The following is a 14884-nucleotide window of genomic DNA, read 5'->3' on the forward strand; positions in this document are numbered from 1 at the left end:
GGCTGCTCTGCCTCTGTATCTACTTTTGTTCCTAAGTTTTTAATGGTCTTTCTTATCCATAAATGAGTGAGATCATGTGGTATTTTTCCTTCATTGACTGGCTTATTTCACTTAGCATAATGCTCTCCAGTTCCATCCATGCTGTTGCAAATGGTAAGAATTCCTTCTTTTTTATAGCAGCATAGTACTCCATCGTGTAGCTGTACCACAGTTTTCTAATCCATTCATCTACTGATGGGCACTTAGGCTGTTTCCAGATCTTAGCTATGGTGAATTGTGCTGCTATGAACATAAGGGTGCATATATCCTTTCTGATTGGTGTTTCTGGTTTCTTGGGATATATTCCTAGAAGTGGGATCACGGGGTCAAATGGGAGTTCCATTTTTAGTTTTTTGAGGAGACTCCATACTGTCTTCCATAATGGCTGCACCAGTCTGCATTCCCACCAGCAGTGCACGAGTATTCCTTTTTCTCCACATCCTCTCCAGCACTTGTTTGTTGATTTGTTGATGATAGCCATTCTGGCAGGTGTGAGATGGTACCTCATTGTTGTTTTGATTTGCATTTCTCGGATGATTAGTGACTTTGAGCATGTTTTCATATGTCTCTTGGCTTTCTGAATGTCCTCTTTTGAAAGGTGTCTATTTAGGTCCATTGCCCATTTTTTGATTGGATTGTTTATCTTCCTTTTGTTAAGTTGTATGAGTTCCCTATAAATGTTGGAGATTAAACCCTTATCGGTGATAACATTGGCAAATATGTTCTCCCATGCAGTGGGCTTTCTTGTTGTTTTGTTGATGGTTTCTTTTGCTGTGCAGAAGCTTTTTATTTTGATGTAGTCCCATTTGTTTATTTTCTCTTTAGTTTCCAATGCCCTAGGAGCTGTATCGGTGAAGAAATTGCTTTGGCATATGTCTGAGATTTTGTTGCCTTTGGATTCTTCTAGTATTTTTATGGTTTCCTGTCATACATTTAAATCCTTTATCCAAAATCTTTTTACTTAAGTATAGCTTAAAGAAATGTGCTTAGATTTAAGTGTAAACTGATCACAAGAACCCAGATCATGAAATATAAAGTTACCAGAGTCCTTCCACATGGTTAACTGCTATCCTAATAGCAAGGATTAATTTTGCCCTTTTTTGGTACTTTATGTGAATGGACTCACATAGTGCTCTTTTGCATCTGACTTCTTTCCTTCAACATTGTTAGACTTATGAGTTCATCCATAATGCTTTATGAACTTCATATTGATATTTAGTATTATACTGTGTGGATATTTCCCACTTATTATCCATTCACTATTGATGGACATTTGGGTTATGTCTGAGTTTTGGTTATTAAGAAAAATGTTGTTGCTCTGTTGGTGTGGCTCAGTTGGTTGGGTGTTGTCCTGTGGACGGAAAGGTTCAATTCTCTGTCAAGGCACATGCCCTGGTTGCCGGCTCTGTCCCAGATAGGGGGTGTGCAGGAGGCAGTGATCGGTGTTCCCCTCTCACATTGATGTTCTCTCTCCCTCTCCCTTTTCTCTCTAAAAATAAATAAAAATATTACAAAAATAATGTTGCTATGAATATTTTTGTACATAGCAGGTGTTAACTAAGAGAACCCTGAAGGTGAATTCAGAAGATTTATGTTTGAGTCTGGTTCTACCACTCATTTACTGGTGTTTGAACCTAGGTTGTTTTAAGGATGAAATAAGAAAATGAAAGTGCTTTGTTTATTGCATGGGGCTAAACAAATGTTAAGTTATAAATATTACAAAAGCTAGGTACTTTAGTCTTGGCCAGCTGTCTTGGGTTATTGTCATTGCTCAGAAGTGTTTTTGATGACTTCTGGCATTTAATAACTATACCACTTAGGAATAAAAGGATTGCAAGGAACTAGATATACAAGTTAATGGCTTTAATTTAATAATGAGGATATTGAAGTCCAGAGAAGTTACTTGCCTAAAGTAAAATAATTTCAATAGACATGTTACAGAGGAACTGGAGAAATGGTCACAAATCACATGAAAAATGCTTAACCTTACTTTTCATTAGGCAAATGCAAATTAAAAACCACTGTGACTATAACTACATGTCCCATCCAATGGCTCTAATTGAAAAAACTGTCAATACCAAATGCTAATCAGGATATAGAGCACTGGAATTTTTATAGTTATTGGAAGAGTAAAATGGTACAACTACTTTGGAAAAAACTGGCAGTTTCTTTTAAAATAATCATACCATTATCCTTTGACTCAGCAGTTTTACTCTTTGATAGTTCTCCCTGAGAAACATTTGACTTGTACACCAGTTTTCATAGTAGCTCTTTTATGACAGCCACAAATTGGAAAAAAACAAACAAAAAAAACCCTGTAAATGTCTATTGACAAAAGAATGAAGAAATAAGTTGTTATATTCATACAATGAAATACTACTCAACAATAAAAATGAACCAGTTACTGATACATGCAATCACATGAATGACTTTCAAAACCATTATTCTGAATGAAGTTTATACACAAGAGGACATCCTGTATGACTACATTTATATGAAGTTCTGGGACAGAGAAAACTAACTGTTGGTGAAAAAGAAATCAGAACAGTGGTTGCCCCTGCGATGGGTTAGCAGTAGGGATTGACTGGGAAAAGGTATGAGGAAACTTTCTGGGTTAAAGGAAATGTTCTCTATTTTGATAGGGGTCTGGGTTCCATGAGTCTAGGCATTTATCAAATCTCTTTGAATGGTACACTTAAGAGTTGAGCATTTCACTATATGTAAATATTACCTTAAAAAAAGTGAAACTATATTGAACTCTAGTTAACAATATGAATGCTGAATTATTTTGGAGTGCAATATATTTGCAACTTGCTCTGCAATGCATAAAAAAGTATTATGGTTTGATGGATGGTAAGTGAATGGATGTATAGATGAATGTGTGATAAAACAAATATAGTAAAATATTAGCAGTCATAGAGTCTAGGTGGTTTTATAGGTGTTCACTGTAATACTTTCAAGTTTATGTATTTTTGAAGAATTTTATGATAAAATGTTGAGGTTAGAGAAAAACAAACTAATGCTAAAAAAGATAATCCCATAATGATTGAGACATGACAAGAAAAGAAAGTTTTGGAAGCTGGAAAGCAAATGGATGAGGGATAACTGAATTAGCAGACTGAGATGTTAGAATCCTAAATCAGGAGTGGGGAAAGCTGGCAGACAACTTGTTTGAGAGTCAAAAGTCTTATGAACTGACCAGCTGGTGTGGTTCAGTGGTTGAACGTTGACCTATGAACCAGGAGGTCACGGTTTAATTCCTGGACAGGGCACATGCCCGGTTGTGGACTCGATCCTCAGTGGGGGACTTGCAGGAGGCAGCCAATGAGTGATTCTCTCTCATCATTGATGTTTCTGTCTCTCTCGCCTTCTCCCTTCCTCTCTGAAATCAATAAAAATGCATTAAAAAAAAGTCTTATGAACTGGAAACACCAGATACCTTTGGGATTAGGAATTGTGTTGGGGTCCAGCCCCAGCAGGTCCAGGGGTTCCCAAAGGTGTGGACGGAGTCAGTGAAGAAGGAATAACACGGAGACAGCGTTCAGTTGATCAGCATAGCAAGGTTCTCTAGCCAGGTTCTCCAGCCAGGTTCTTCATCAGGTTCTCCAGCCAGGTTTGGTCTTTATTGTCCTGTTACATCTGTATTTATACCAGTTGATTTTAATCCTATTCATTCTATTCCAAAGGTTAGGGCATTTGTTAATCTAGTTCTGTTGAGTTTAATCTTGTCTAGGTTAATCTTTGTGTTCCATTATAAGGGCTATTCCAAGGTTACTGCTCTACTGATAAGCTATAAGGAAGTGACTGAAGGAGATTATCCTACCCAGTAAAGGTTATGTCCTCCCAGCCTCGCTGCTTGCCTTTCCTGGGACTGCCCTGTGTTGGTGGGTCTCCAAGGCTATAGGCTTTGGTGCTTTCCCTGGTGGGCAGACCCCTGGGGATGTGGGCCCAACAAGTCCCAAATTTATTGCCAACAGTCTTAGTCCAAGTTCTTCATAAGTAGTACATGGTATTTCTGTAACACTAGAGGGTTTCACTGATTTATTCTCTTCCTTAGTCCTGTTAATCCCTAACTCCAGGGAAAAAATCCTCACCTGGGGAAACAACCTTTCTTGGGGAGGTGGTCTTGTTTAAAACACATAGCGCTAAGAGGGGGAAGCAAACATATTAAGAAGAGTATGCCATATACGCCAGGTCCCTTGAAACATATGCTGTACAGATGTTTCTTCCCTGCAGCGACTGTGTCAAGCAGCAAGGGTGGACCGGCTTCCGGCAGAATTGGAAGTAGCTGTTTGTTCTTAAGTCCCCTTCCCACCAGCATGCTACTCTGGATTGTGGGAGGCTTAATCTCTGGAAATGATCAAATAGAGGGTCTGAAGACTGGGGAAAACAGGAAGATATCATATTCAATGCTGAATATTGAGGAACTATTTCTCCCAGCTTCCTTTTTCTATTGGCTTCACCAGATTTCTGCATTCCATGTGGGAGCTTGGAAGACTATTCTATGGGTCAGCTGACCAAGCCAAGTAGAAAAAACTAATGATACTGATCTATGGCCCAGCCAGATTCTCCTCCAGTGAAGATCACAGGTGTCAAGCTCCACACTGTGTCACCCTGTAGCTACTCCTAATTGAGAGCAAACAACCAAGAATTACCAGATACTTAGGGAAAGCCTCTATAATGGAGAGAAAAAATTAACTTGAAAGAATCAGAAAGTCTTCAGGGAGAAGATTTAACAAACAAGTAGCATTACTATCCTTAGAGCTGAAAGAGATTATGTGCCACCTGTGAGGCAAGAACCAGGTGGCACATAAAAAAGAAAGCTCTAGAAATTACAAATATGAAATAAGAAATTATAAATGTCAATAGAAACATTGGAAGATGAAGATGGAAGAAAACTTGCAGAAAGCCCTGGCATTGTGACTTAGTTGGTTATGCATCGTCCATGCATTGAAAGGTCGCTGTTTCAGGGCACATGTCCAGATTGCGGGTTCATTCTTCAGCTGGGGTGTGTGTGGGAGGCAACCAATTGATGTTTCTCTCTCACATTGGTGCTTCTCTCTCTCTCTCCCTCTCCCTTCTTCTCTCCCTAAAATCAATAAAAACACATTTTAAAAAATCTCCCAGAAATTAGTGTAAAAAGACAGATGTAGAAAAATAGTAGAGAAAAGAAAATTTGAGGGCCAATGTGAATAATAGGGAATATTGAAAGAAAGAGATGAGAGAAAACAGAGAGGGATCAATTATCAATGAAATTAATTAAGAACACATCTCATAACAAAAGCTTGTGTCTGAGTTTCCATATTAAAAGGGCCCATTGAATATTCACCGCACTGGAAAGAAATAGACCCACTATAAAGTTTTCAAAAAAGAGACAAAGATCCTAAAACATTCAAAGAGAAAAGGAATGAAAAGGAAAGAAAAATAGGCCACATGCAGAGGGACAGAAATAAAAATGGTCTCAAACTTCTTACCTGTAATATGGACAGCTAGACCATGGAATAATGTCTTGTAGTGAGAGAAACTGGATGGGAGGGAGACTTTTTGAACCTTTGGAATATATGATCCATTCAAAATACAAATGTAATTGAAAAACAATACTAGAACTGTGGCATTTTTTGTTTACCAAGTGTGTGTGTACATATTTCTCATTTGATCTTTACAAAAATCTTAACTAGGAGGCATTTTATTCTGAGTGTCAGAGTGGTTTAATCAGGTGGTAGGTGATGGAGTCAGACCTGGAAGCCTTTCATTATTTCTTTTCTAGATGCTGAAACCCTAGTGGAGCGGTATTGGTTATTGTGAAGGTGATATTAGGATGAGAGGGGATTGAGCCTAATTTTGGGGGAGTAAATACTATAGTTCTAAGGATTGTAGCAGTGGTTTCCAATCTCAGTCTTGTGACAGTCTCATGTGTAAGATGTGTTACAACTAATTAGCTGCCAGTAGTCAAATGTCAAAATTTGTAATCTGTCAAATCATTTAAAAAGAGTAGCTCTAGTCCGGCCTGTGTTGCTCAATGGTTGAGCGTCAACCTCTGAACCAGGTTTGATTCCCAGTCAGGGCACGTGCTCAGGTTTCGGGCTTGATCCCCAGCAGGGGGCAGTTAATCAATGATTCTTATAATTGATGTTTCTCTCGCTTCCTCTCTCTGAAATCAATAAAAACATAAAAAAAGAGTAGCCCTATATGTCACAGTGTTTTTTAAAAAAACATTTTATTTATTTTCTTGAATAGGAGAAAAAGAGTGGCAGTTGGTGCTAGAGGAGCACTTAAACTTGAGCATGTCTCTGGGAATATGTCATCTCATTTAATGGCAAAACCACCTTTGTGTGGAGGGGAAGAAGAGATAGAAAAATGGTAGAATCCTGGTTCTGGGACAGTGAGCTTTTCAAGAGTTTACTGGTGTGCAGTGGTTTCAGGTTTTGTCCTGATATCATGCTGTAAATGAAATTAGCTCCAAGGCCTAGGTTTTTGAACCCTAGGGATTTAATTTATAGTTGTAAATATACCTATTATTCTTTTATATTTTTAATAGCTCAGAATACAGAACTTCAAGAAAGGGCAAATGAGATTGAGAATGCATTTCAGATTTCCCAGCAGAAATGGAAAGAAGAATGCAGAAGATTTGAATGTGATTTGGAAGAAAGAGACAATATAATTCAAAATTGCAATCAAGAATATGATTTACTTTTCAAAGAAAAAAGCCAACTAGAGAAAATTCTGCAGGTAAAATATTTTTATAAAGGAATTTCGCTATATATAATATTCATTGAGATGTGTTATACATTATTTTGATGTTGTCCTTGAAAGGAAGGTAATACCAGAAGGCTAGGAAAGCTGATTTCCTTCTTCCCTCCCTCCCCCTCTCTCTTTCTTCTTTCCCTTTAGGGTCATTTTAGCAGGTCTCTTTTGTAATATGCTTTAGAATACATTAATATGTATACTCTTTCTTTTGTGAAAAACAGTTTGAAGTCTGTGATCAAAATTTAAACAATAAGCACATATAGGCATTTTATAAGACTATAAGGACTTTTAGCCCTTTTGGCTCAATAGCATGAAAATTTTAAATATAGAAATGTGGGTTCTAGATTTGGTCTGAATATACAATAAATATAGAAAAGTATTTATGTGTCTGATATATGCTTTATTATCTATACAGAGCTCATTCTATATGGATATGATGTATAAACAATTTGATGACCTTTTACTAAAATTATTGTGAGGTATTTATTCTCTCCCTTTCTCCCCGCTTTTTCATCCTTTGTACTCTCTGAAGTAAAAGTATGATTTAAGGTTGAGGTTGCCAGCCACTTAGAAGTAGATTATGAATTATCTATATTTGCCATATTTTTGAAGTACCAGTTTAAATTAAAAAAAATTAATACAAATGAACATAATAAAAGTGCTCTACATTTACCACTGGTGTAGATGGCTTTTCAGAATCCTGGCAATAAATGTTCACTAGAGGTAATTTTACAAAAGCACTTAATAAATAGAAAAGTTTTGACACAAGCATTCCCAGACATTGTCAGTAGATCTGTTGTTTTCTTTTATAGCAATAGTCATAGCTTGTGTCTTGTTTGTTACTAGAATGGTGCCTGGTATCTATAAGGGCTTCATTACTATTCTAAAAGGGAAAGTTTAGGTGGTGACTGGTGCTACAAGTCCCTGAGTGGCCCTATATAACCTTCCCCACGTAAAATGTCTTGGAACTATGGGGAAAGAAGGTAACGGGTGACAGCATTCCTTATAGTCAGTCATTCTGCACCTCAACTTACTTGAGCTTTTTATTTTATTTAATATATTCTTAATGGTTTCAGAGAGGATGGGAGAGGGAGAGAGGGATAGAAACATCAATGATGAGAAAGAATCATTGATTGGCTGCCTCCTGCACACCCTTTGTTGGGGATTGAGCCCACAGCCCAGGCATATGCCCTTGACCGGAATCGAACCTGCGATCCTTCAGTCCGCAGGCAGACACTCTATTCATTGAGCTAAACCAGCTAGGGAAGTTACTTGATCTTGATGTGATCTTGATCAGCTGCTTGGTAGGAGAACTCTGCTTTGATTTTAGGCCATTGGCTTTGAATTGATCTGCACAGAGACCCTTGGGAAATTAGGGATTGAGTAGGAGTCACTATTTAGCCCTCGGGGGAAAAAGCCTCCAGGTTCTTGTGATAGCTTTCCATTAGTGAAAGTTATGAGTAATCTTTAGTACGCAGCACTATGCTGTTGTTAGGTGGACACAGGAGGCTTTCCTTCTCTCTCAGAAACTACAGAATCGTTCTCTTTGTGTGAATGGGGATCGAGTTTTGAACCTTTGTAGGTTATGATATTTGGCTTCTCAAGAAACCTGCAAGATTTTTAACTAACTTAGATCTAGCAAATATAGTACGACTAGGAAAACCCAAAAAGAAAAGCCAACAGTGTTTATCTGTAGAACTAGAAATTAATGACAGTCCAAACTTCTTAAAAAATATTTTTTGACTTCTCAAATTCTTTACACTCTAGAATTTCCTTATCCTGACTCCTTCCTAATCCCCTTTTGGAAATACAGTGTTTTCCACCACATTTATATATACACTAGAAGCCCAGTGCACAAAATTCATGTCCCTCAGCCCAGCCTGCACCTTCACCAATCTGGGACATCCCTCTCACAATCTGGGATTGCTGGCACCCAACTGCTCACTTGCCTGCCTACCTGATTGCCCCTAACTGCTTCTGCCTGCCAGCCTGCTCACCCCCTAGCCACTCCCCTGCCAGCCTGATCAACGCCTAACTGCTCCCCTGCTAGCCCGATTGCCCCCAACTGCCCTCTCCTGCAGGCCTGGTCCCCCCCCAACTGCCCTCCCCTGCTGGCCCAGTTGCCCCCAACTGCCCTCCCCTGCTGGCCTGGTTGCCCACAACTGCCCTCCCCTGCCAGCCATCTTTGACCACATGGGGGTGGCCATCTTGTGCAAGGGCATGATGGTCAATTTGCATATTACCTCTTTATTATATAGGATTATTAGGGATAATCTAAACAGTTTGCTCATAGGTAATCAGGTATTTCCATATTATGTACTTTACACATAGATTTATGTGTTTTTGTCTCTTTATCATATAATACATTTTGTTAAAACCTCTGAAGTTAAAAATTTCAGAAAAATTGGTTTAAATATATGCCTATGTGTGTATATATAAGATGTTCCTTATATTAAATAGGTAAGCATAGCTTCTTATTTAGGTTTATATTCTGATGATCACAATATAACAGTTCTATTAACATAAATTGTAATGAGTTTTAACAAGATAGGTAAGGAGAGTTCTTTGTACATTAAAATTGGGGATGAAGGAAGAAAGCTAACTTTTACTGATCTGATAGTAAAGTAAGATTTTATTCATATAAAGGAAGCATTGGAGAAACATCAGCAGGAGAAGAATGAAATGGACTCTCATATCAGGGAGACAGCACTGGAGGAGTTTAGATTACAAGCAGAACAATGGGAAGCAGAGAGAAGAGAGTTACAGTTTATAGTACAGGTATTTTTAAAATAACAACACAATTCCTTAAGTATATCTTTTTAATGCTGATGATATTAAAATTACATTAGTGCAATAATTGATTGGCTTGCTCAAAGGGAAAATAATTCCTAGTCTTTGATCTCTGGAAGATGTTTCGTTTGTAATTAACATGACAATATGGACAACTGTTACCTAGAGGGACATCTCAAAATCACATAATTTGTTTTTTTAATCCTCAGCTGAGGATATGTTTTTATTGATTTTAGAGAGAGAAGAAGGGAGATAGAAAAAAAATCAATGTGAGAAACATCAATAGGTTTCCTCTTGTACATGCCCCTACTGGGGATCGAACCTGCAACCTAGGTATGTGCCCTGACGCGACGGGGATTGAACCCACAAGTTTTTGTGTATGGGTTGATGCTCCAAGTTACTGAGTCACCAGGTCAGGGCTACATTTAGTATTTTATTTTTCCAATTTAACATAATTATGTGAGACTGTTAGCAGTCTTTAATAGCCTAAAGAAATAGAATAATGTCTATCCACTATGCAGTACACCTGAGACTAATACTAAATAATATTGATTGTAATTATAATTGAAAAATAAAATTAAAATGTTAATATTTAAAAAATAGAAGAAATAGAATGGATTTTGTATTTGAAATGATGTGTACAAATCTTACACTGTAGTGATTTTGAACTATTTTTAAGTGGTGTAGTGCAGATTCTTAATCATCTATTAACCTCTCCCCCCGCAACACAGAGATTCCCCTTCAACTAGTCCAGTTTGGAAATCACTGATTACATCTAACCCCCTTTAAAGATGAGCAGATGGAAATTTATGATTTACTCAGATCATAGACTGAGTGATTAATGTGGGAAAAGACTACAAGTCTGCAAATTCTCACTCCATTGTACTTTGCATTTGTTCAGAAGATTATATGTAAGTTATTTTGAAGGAGAGATAGGAGAAATTCAAACTGTGAATTCACTAACCAACTAATTTAAATTTTCAAATAAATTTCTATCATTCCTCTATTATTTTGTGATGACAAACACTATCGTATTAGTTACAGGTGTAAAACGCTGCGATGAGACATTTATATTACTTACAAAGTGATCATCCCAATAAATCTAGTACCCATCTGGCACCATACATAGTTATTACAATACTAGAGGCCCGATGCACAAAATTTGTGCAAGGGCCTTGGCCCGGCCCCTGCCCGCTGCAGCCGCGGCTGGGGGCCTCTGCTGTGGCCCCCACCCACAGTATCTATGAATCTGTTTCTGTTCTGCTTGTTTATCTTATTATTTAGATTCCACATATAAATAAAATCATATGGCATTTGCCTTCCTCTGACTGATTTCATTATGTAGATGTGATTTTTGGTGCACTTTTTTGGTCAGTCCTATAAAACTCAGATGAAAAGTAGGTTATACCAGACTTTATATTACTAAGTACTAAAATAATTTAAAATTCTGTAGAATTAGTCTTTAATTATTATGTATAGGAAAGAATAGAGGAACATAGTTTATAATTACTACTTCCCATTTGTAAGGTAACTTATTTTATAACTGAAATGTTCAGAGCTTTGTCTTTCAATGTCTTATCCTTTTTATAGTAACAAAAGAAAACTGCTTGTATTTATTTGTTTGTTTGTTTATATTTTTTGTTAATCCTTTGGTGAGGATTAGATGTGAGGATTGACCTCGTAAGCACAGTTGTGATTTAGGGATAGCTTGGAAGAAGTTACATGAAAAGGAAGTGTTTAAGAAGTTTGCCTTAAATGCTTTAGGGCAACAAGGAATATTTTTTTGCCATTTCCTGAGAAACTGTTCACTGGTGCCCTCTGTAAGCAAATGGCATAGAAAAATGGCACTGGTACTGCCTGTTTTGCCCCCAAACAGGAAATACCTTAATACTGAGTTTATAAAGTTACTATGTATTGTGCTCATGGTAAAAACATGCTCCTAGTTTAGGGAAATTTAAAAGCAGAAAGTGAAGGTTTTGCTCCCTCCCTCTTCAATCCCACTCCTCATCTAAGGATATATAAACATATGTTATTGTACTTACATAGTGAAATTATATGCCTCAATAATATTTGATGTCCATCTTTTAATTTTCTTAAATTATTTTTGTTGTGTTTGCATGATATTCTGTCATGTGGAAGTTCCTAATATATTTAAGGAATTCCTTATTGATGGACATTTTATTTTCTTTAAATTTTTTTGCTCTAATTATAAATGATTCACTAACGTTCTTGTTTATATCTTTAAGCTGTTGTAGAAGTGATTCAGCTGTGTTTATGCCTAGAAGTATTGATAAGTATTATCCAACGTTAGTCCCAGTTTATAGTTTATAGCAGCAAACACTTTTTTTTGGTTAATCCTCACCCAAGGATATTTTCTCCATTGATTTTTAGAGAAAGTGGAAGGAGGGAGTGGGGGGAGAAGAGAAAAGAGAAATGAAACATCGATGTGAGAGATACACATAGATTGGTTGCCTCCTGCACACGGCTGCAGTGAGACTGGGGATTGAACCTGCAACCCAGGTACGTGCCCTTGACCAGGAATCGAACTTGTGACCTGTTGGTGCATGGACCAACACTCTAACCACCTTGCCGCACTGGCTAGAGCAGCAAACACTTTTTGATTGTAGAACTATGCTGGCTTTGGGGATTTAGAGAGGAGAAGCTTGTCTTGGCTCTTTCAGGAGATAACCATGTACTAGATTGTGAATAGGTGTATTGATATATTTCCTAAGCTAGGAAGAAGTACTTTCATTCTGATACATTTCTAACTCTGCTTCTATAATTCTTCAGAACTGAAACCATATTTTGGAGTCTGAGAGATATTGTTTATATGAATACATATGAAAAATCATACTTTTGGGCTGTGTTTCTGGAAGATGTAGAAAGAAAGCAAATTTATTTTCTAACAGCACAATGTGGTTTGCTGTAATGTTAAATGTCAGTTCTAACACAGGCCTCATTTTAAAATATTTTAAGTTCAACACCTCCCTCTAGTGGAAAGAAGAAAAACTCTCTTAACTTCCAGTGTTCTTAGTATGATTTTATTTGTTAAACATACACACACTTTTTCACTGTAAGGATCCAAGTAGCTTTTGTTTGGATTAGAAAATAAATTCTTTGACAAAATGGGAAAAATTTTCTTGGAAGGAGGCAAATTAATTATGTATGAGATGTTTTATGGTTCTTTTTAATTTTCATATATGTTATAATGCACCCCAGACTTGGGTTGTATTGATAAAACCATAAAATTAAAACAAATATTTGAACATATATAAAATAACCAATATCTAGTATAACCAATCAATTCCATTAATATACCTAATATGTACCTTCTAGATCATGTATTTGTCATATTTGCTTCAGAATTAAAAACAAACAATAAATTGTTAGATTATTGAAGACTATTCTGAATCATTTCACCCTCCCATCAAAACCCTACCCCCAAAAGATGAACATTATTTTGAAGTTGGTGTTCAGTTTTCTGTCTGTGTACATTGATAGTGTATCATATTATTTTATCATTTTCTTTATTTACAGAATATCATACAATATGCATTTTTGTGCACCTTATCTTTTTCACTTGTTGTATTGATATTTATTCAAATTTACAAAGTAACTCTGGCTCATTCAGTTTAACTTATGTATGGTATTTTTTAAAAAATATATTTTTATTGATTTTTTTTACAGAGAAGAAGGGAGAGGGATAGAGAGTTAGAAACATCGATGAGAGAGAAACATCGATCAGCTGCCTCCTGCACACTCCCCACTGGGGATGTGCCCGCAACCAAGGTACATGCCCTTGACCGGAATCAAACCCGGGACCCTTCAGTCCGCAGGCCGACGCTCTCTCCACTGAGCCAAACCGGTTAGGGCTATGTAGGGTATTTTATCCTATGCATATACCATATTTGATTTATCCATTACTTGATTGATTGAGACTTAAGTTCTTTCCAAGTTTTAATTATTACAGATAGTGCTTCTGTGAACATCAGGTACTTTTGTTTATGTGGGTATGTATTTAATGCATATGCAATTTAATGCATGCCAAGTTGTTCTCCCAAATGGTTATACCAAAGTGAGAGAAGACTGTATTTCCTCTTACAGTCTCTTGAACACTTGGTATTTTTCAGATTTAATTTTTTTGGCAGTAAGATGTATATGAAATTATATCTCATTCTTGTTTAATTTTCTATTTCCCTGACATTGAGCATGATATGTTTATTGGATATTTATGTTTCTTTTGTGAACTGACATTTTACATTTTTTCTTTTGGATTGTTTTTTATTTTTATTAATTTAGAGGAACTTTTTATATATTTGGTTACCAGTCCTTGGTTATTAATATCCCTATTGCAAACATCTTTTTTTTTCTTTGTGGAGACAATTTACATTGTGTTTGATGTATAATTTGAAATTTTAAGGTACTTGAATTTATCAGTCTTCATTCATAGTGCTTGTAATGTCTTATGTAACCTAAAATTATAAAGAGAATATATATTTTTTCTCTGTATAGCATGAGATAGGATCTAATTTTATTCTTTGCCAAGTGCGTAGCCAAATGTCCCTGTGCCAGTTATTCAGCTCTCTATTCTATTACCACTGAATGATTTACAATGTTGTCTGTTTCACATACCAAGTTCCTTTATATCTAAGGCTTGGTTCCTGGGTGTTCTGTTCTGTTCCACTTTTATATCTATTTATGAATAAATTATAAATTTATTATTTTCATAGGTTTACAGTAAGTCTTGATCTCTAGTAGGTCAGGTTCCCCTCTCCTTATTCTTAGTATTTTTTGGGGGTCAAGAGGAGAATTATTCTTAGCCTTTACTGTTCCATGTGAGTTTGAGGATTGGCTTCTTGTATGTCACCAAAAAATCTTGTAATTTTGGTTGGGATTGGATTATACTGCTAGATCTATTTGGCAAAGAGTTGATTTTCTCAGTGTATATTACTTCTATTTTCCATTCTTTTATATTTTTGCTCTATTTTCTGAAGGTATTTCCTCAATTTTATATTGCAACCTTTGTATTGCATTTTTATTTCTGCTTTTGGGTTTTTAATTTCCAAGAGTTCATTCTTGTTCTTTGACTATATCTTTTTACAGTAGACTCTTTTTGTTTCATGTTTGTAATATCTTAACTTTCTATGAATATAAGTCATACTTGTATTGAAGGTGTTTTTTTTCCCTGCCTCCCTTGATTATCTTTATTTATTTTTTTTGATCATCATTTTTATTTTTGGTGTCAACAGTTCAGGCACATAGTGAAGGTTGTTAAAACAACAGAAGTCCAAATTATCCCGATAATTTA

The 14884-nt window shown here is 36.3% G+C and overlaps 1 protein-coding gene across 1 annotated transcript in view; it reads left to right on the forward strand.

The window, feature by feature from the left end:
* CCDC171 (coiled-coil domain containing 171) overlaps positions 1 to 14884 on the forward strand; it is a 255270-nt gene that overhangs the window by 19443 nt on the left and 220943 nt on the right. The window contains exons 5-6 of the mRNA XM_070430172.1: positions 6578 to 6768; positions 9433 to 9564. Of these exons, the coding sequence (XP_070286273.1) occupies positions 6578 to 6768; positions 9433 to 9564 (323 nt within the window). The remainder of the gene's footprint in view (positions 1 to 6577; positions 6769 to 9432; positions 9565 to 14884) is intronic.

This window comes from Myotis yumanensis, unplaced genomic scaffold, assembly GCF_028538775.1.
Source record: "Myotis yumanensis isolate MYYU_CA2020_CCGP unplaced genomic scaffold, mMyoYum1.0.hap1 SCAF_12, whole genome shotgun sequence".
Lineage (NCBI taxonomy): Eukaryota > Metazoa > Chordata > Mammalia > Chiroptera > Vespertilionidae > Myotis > Myotis yumanensis.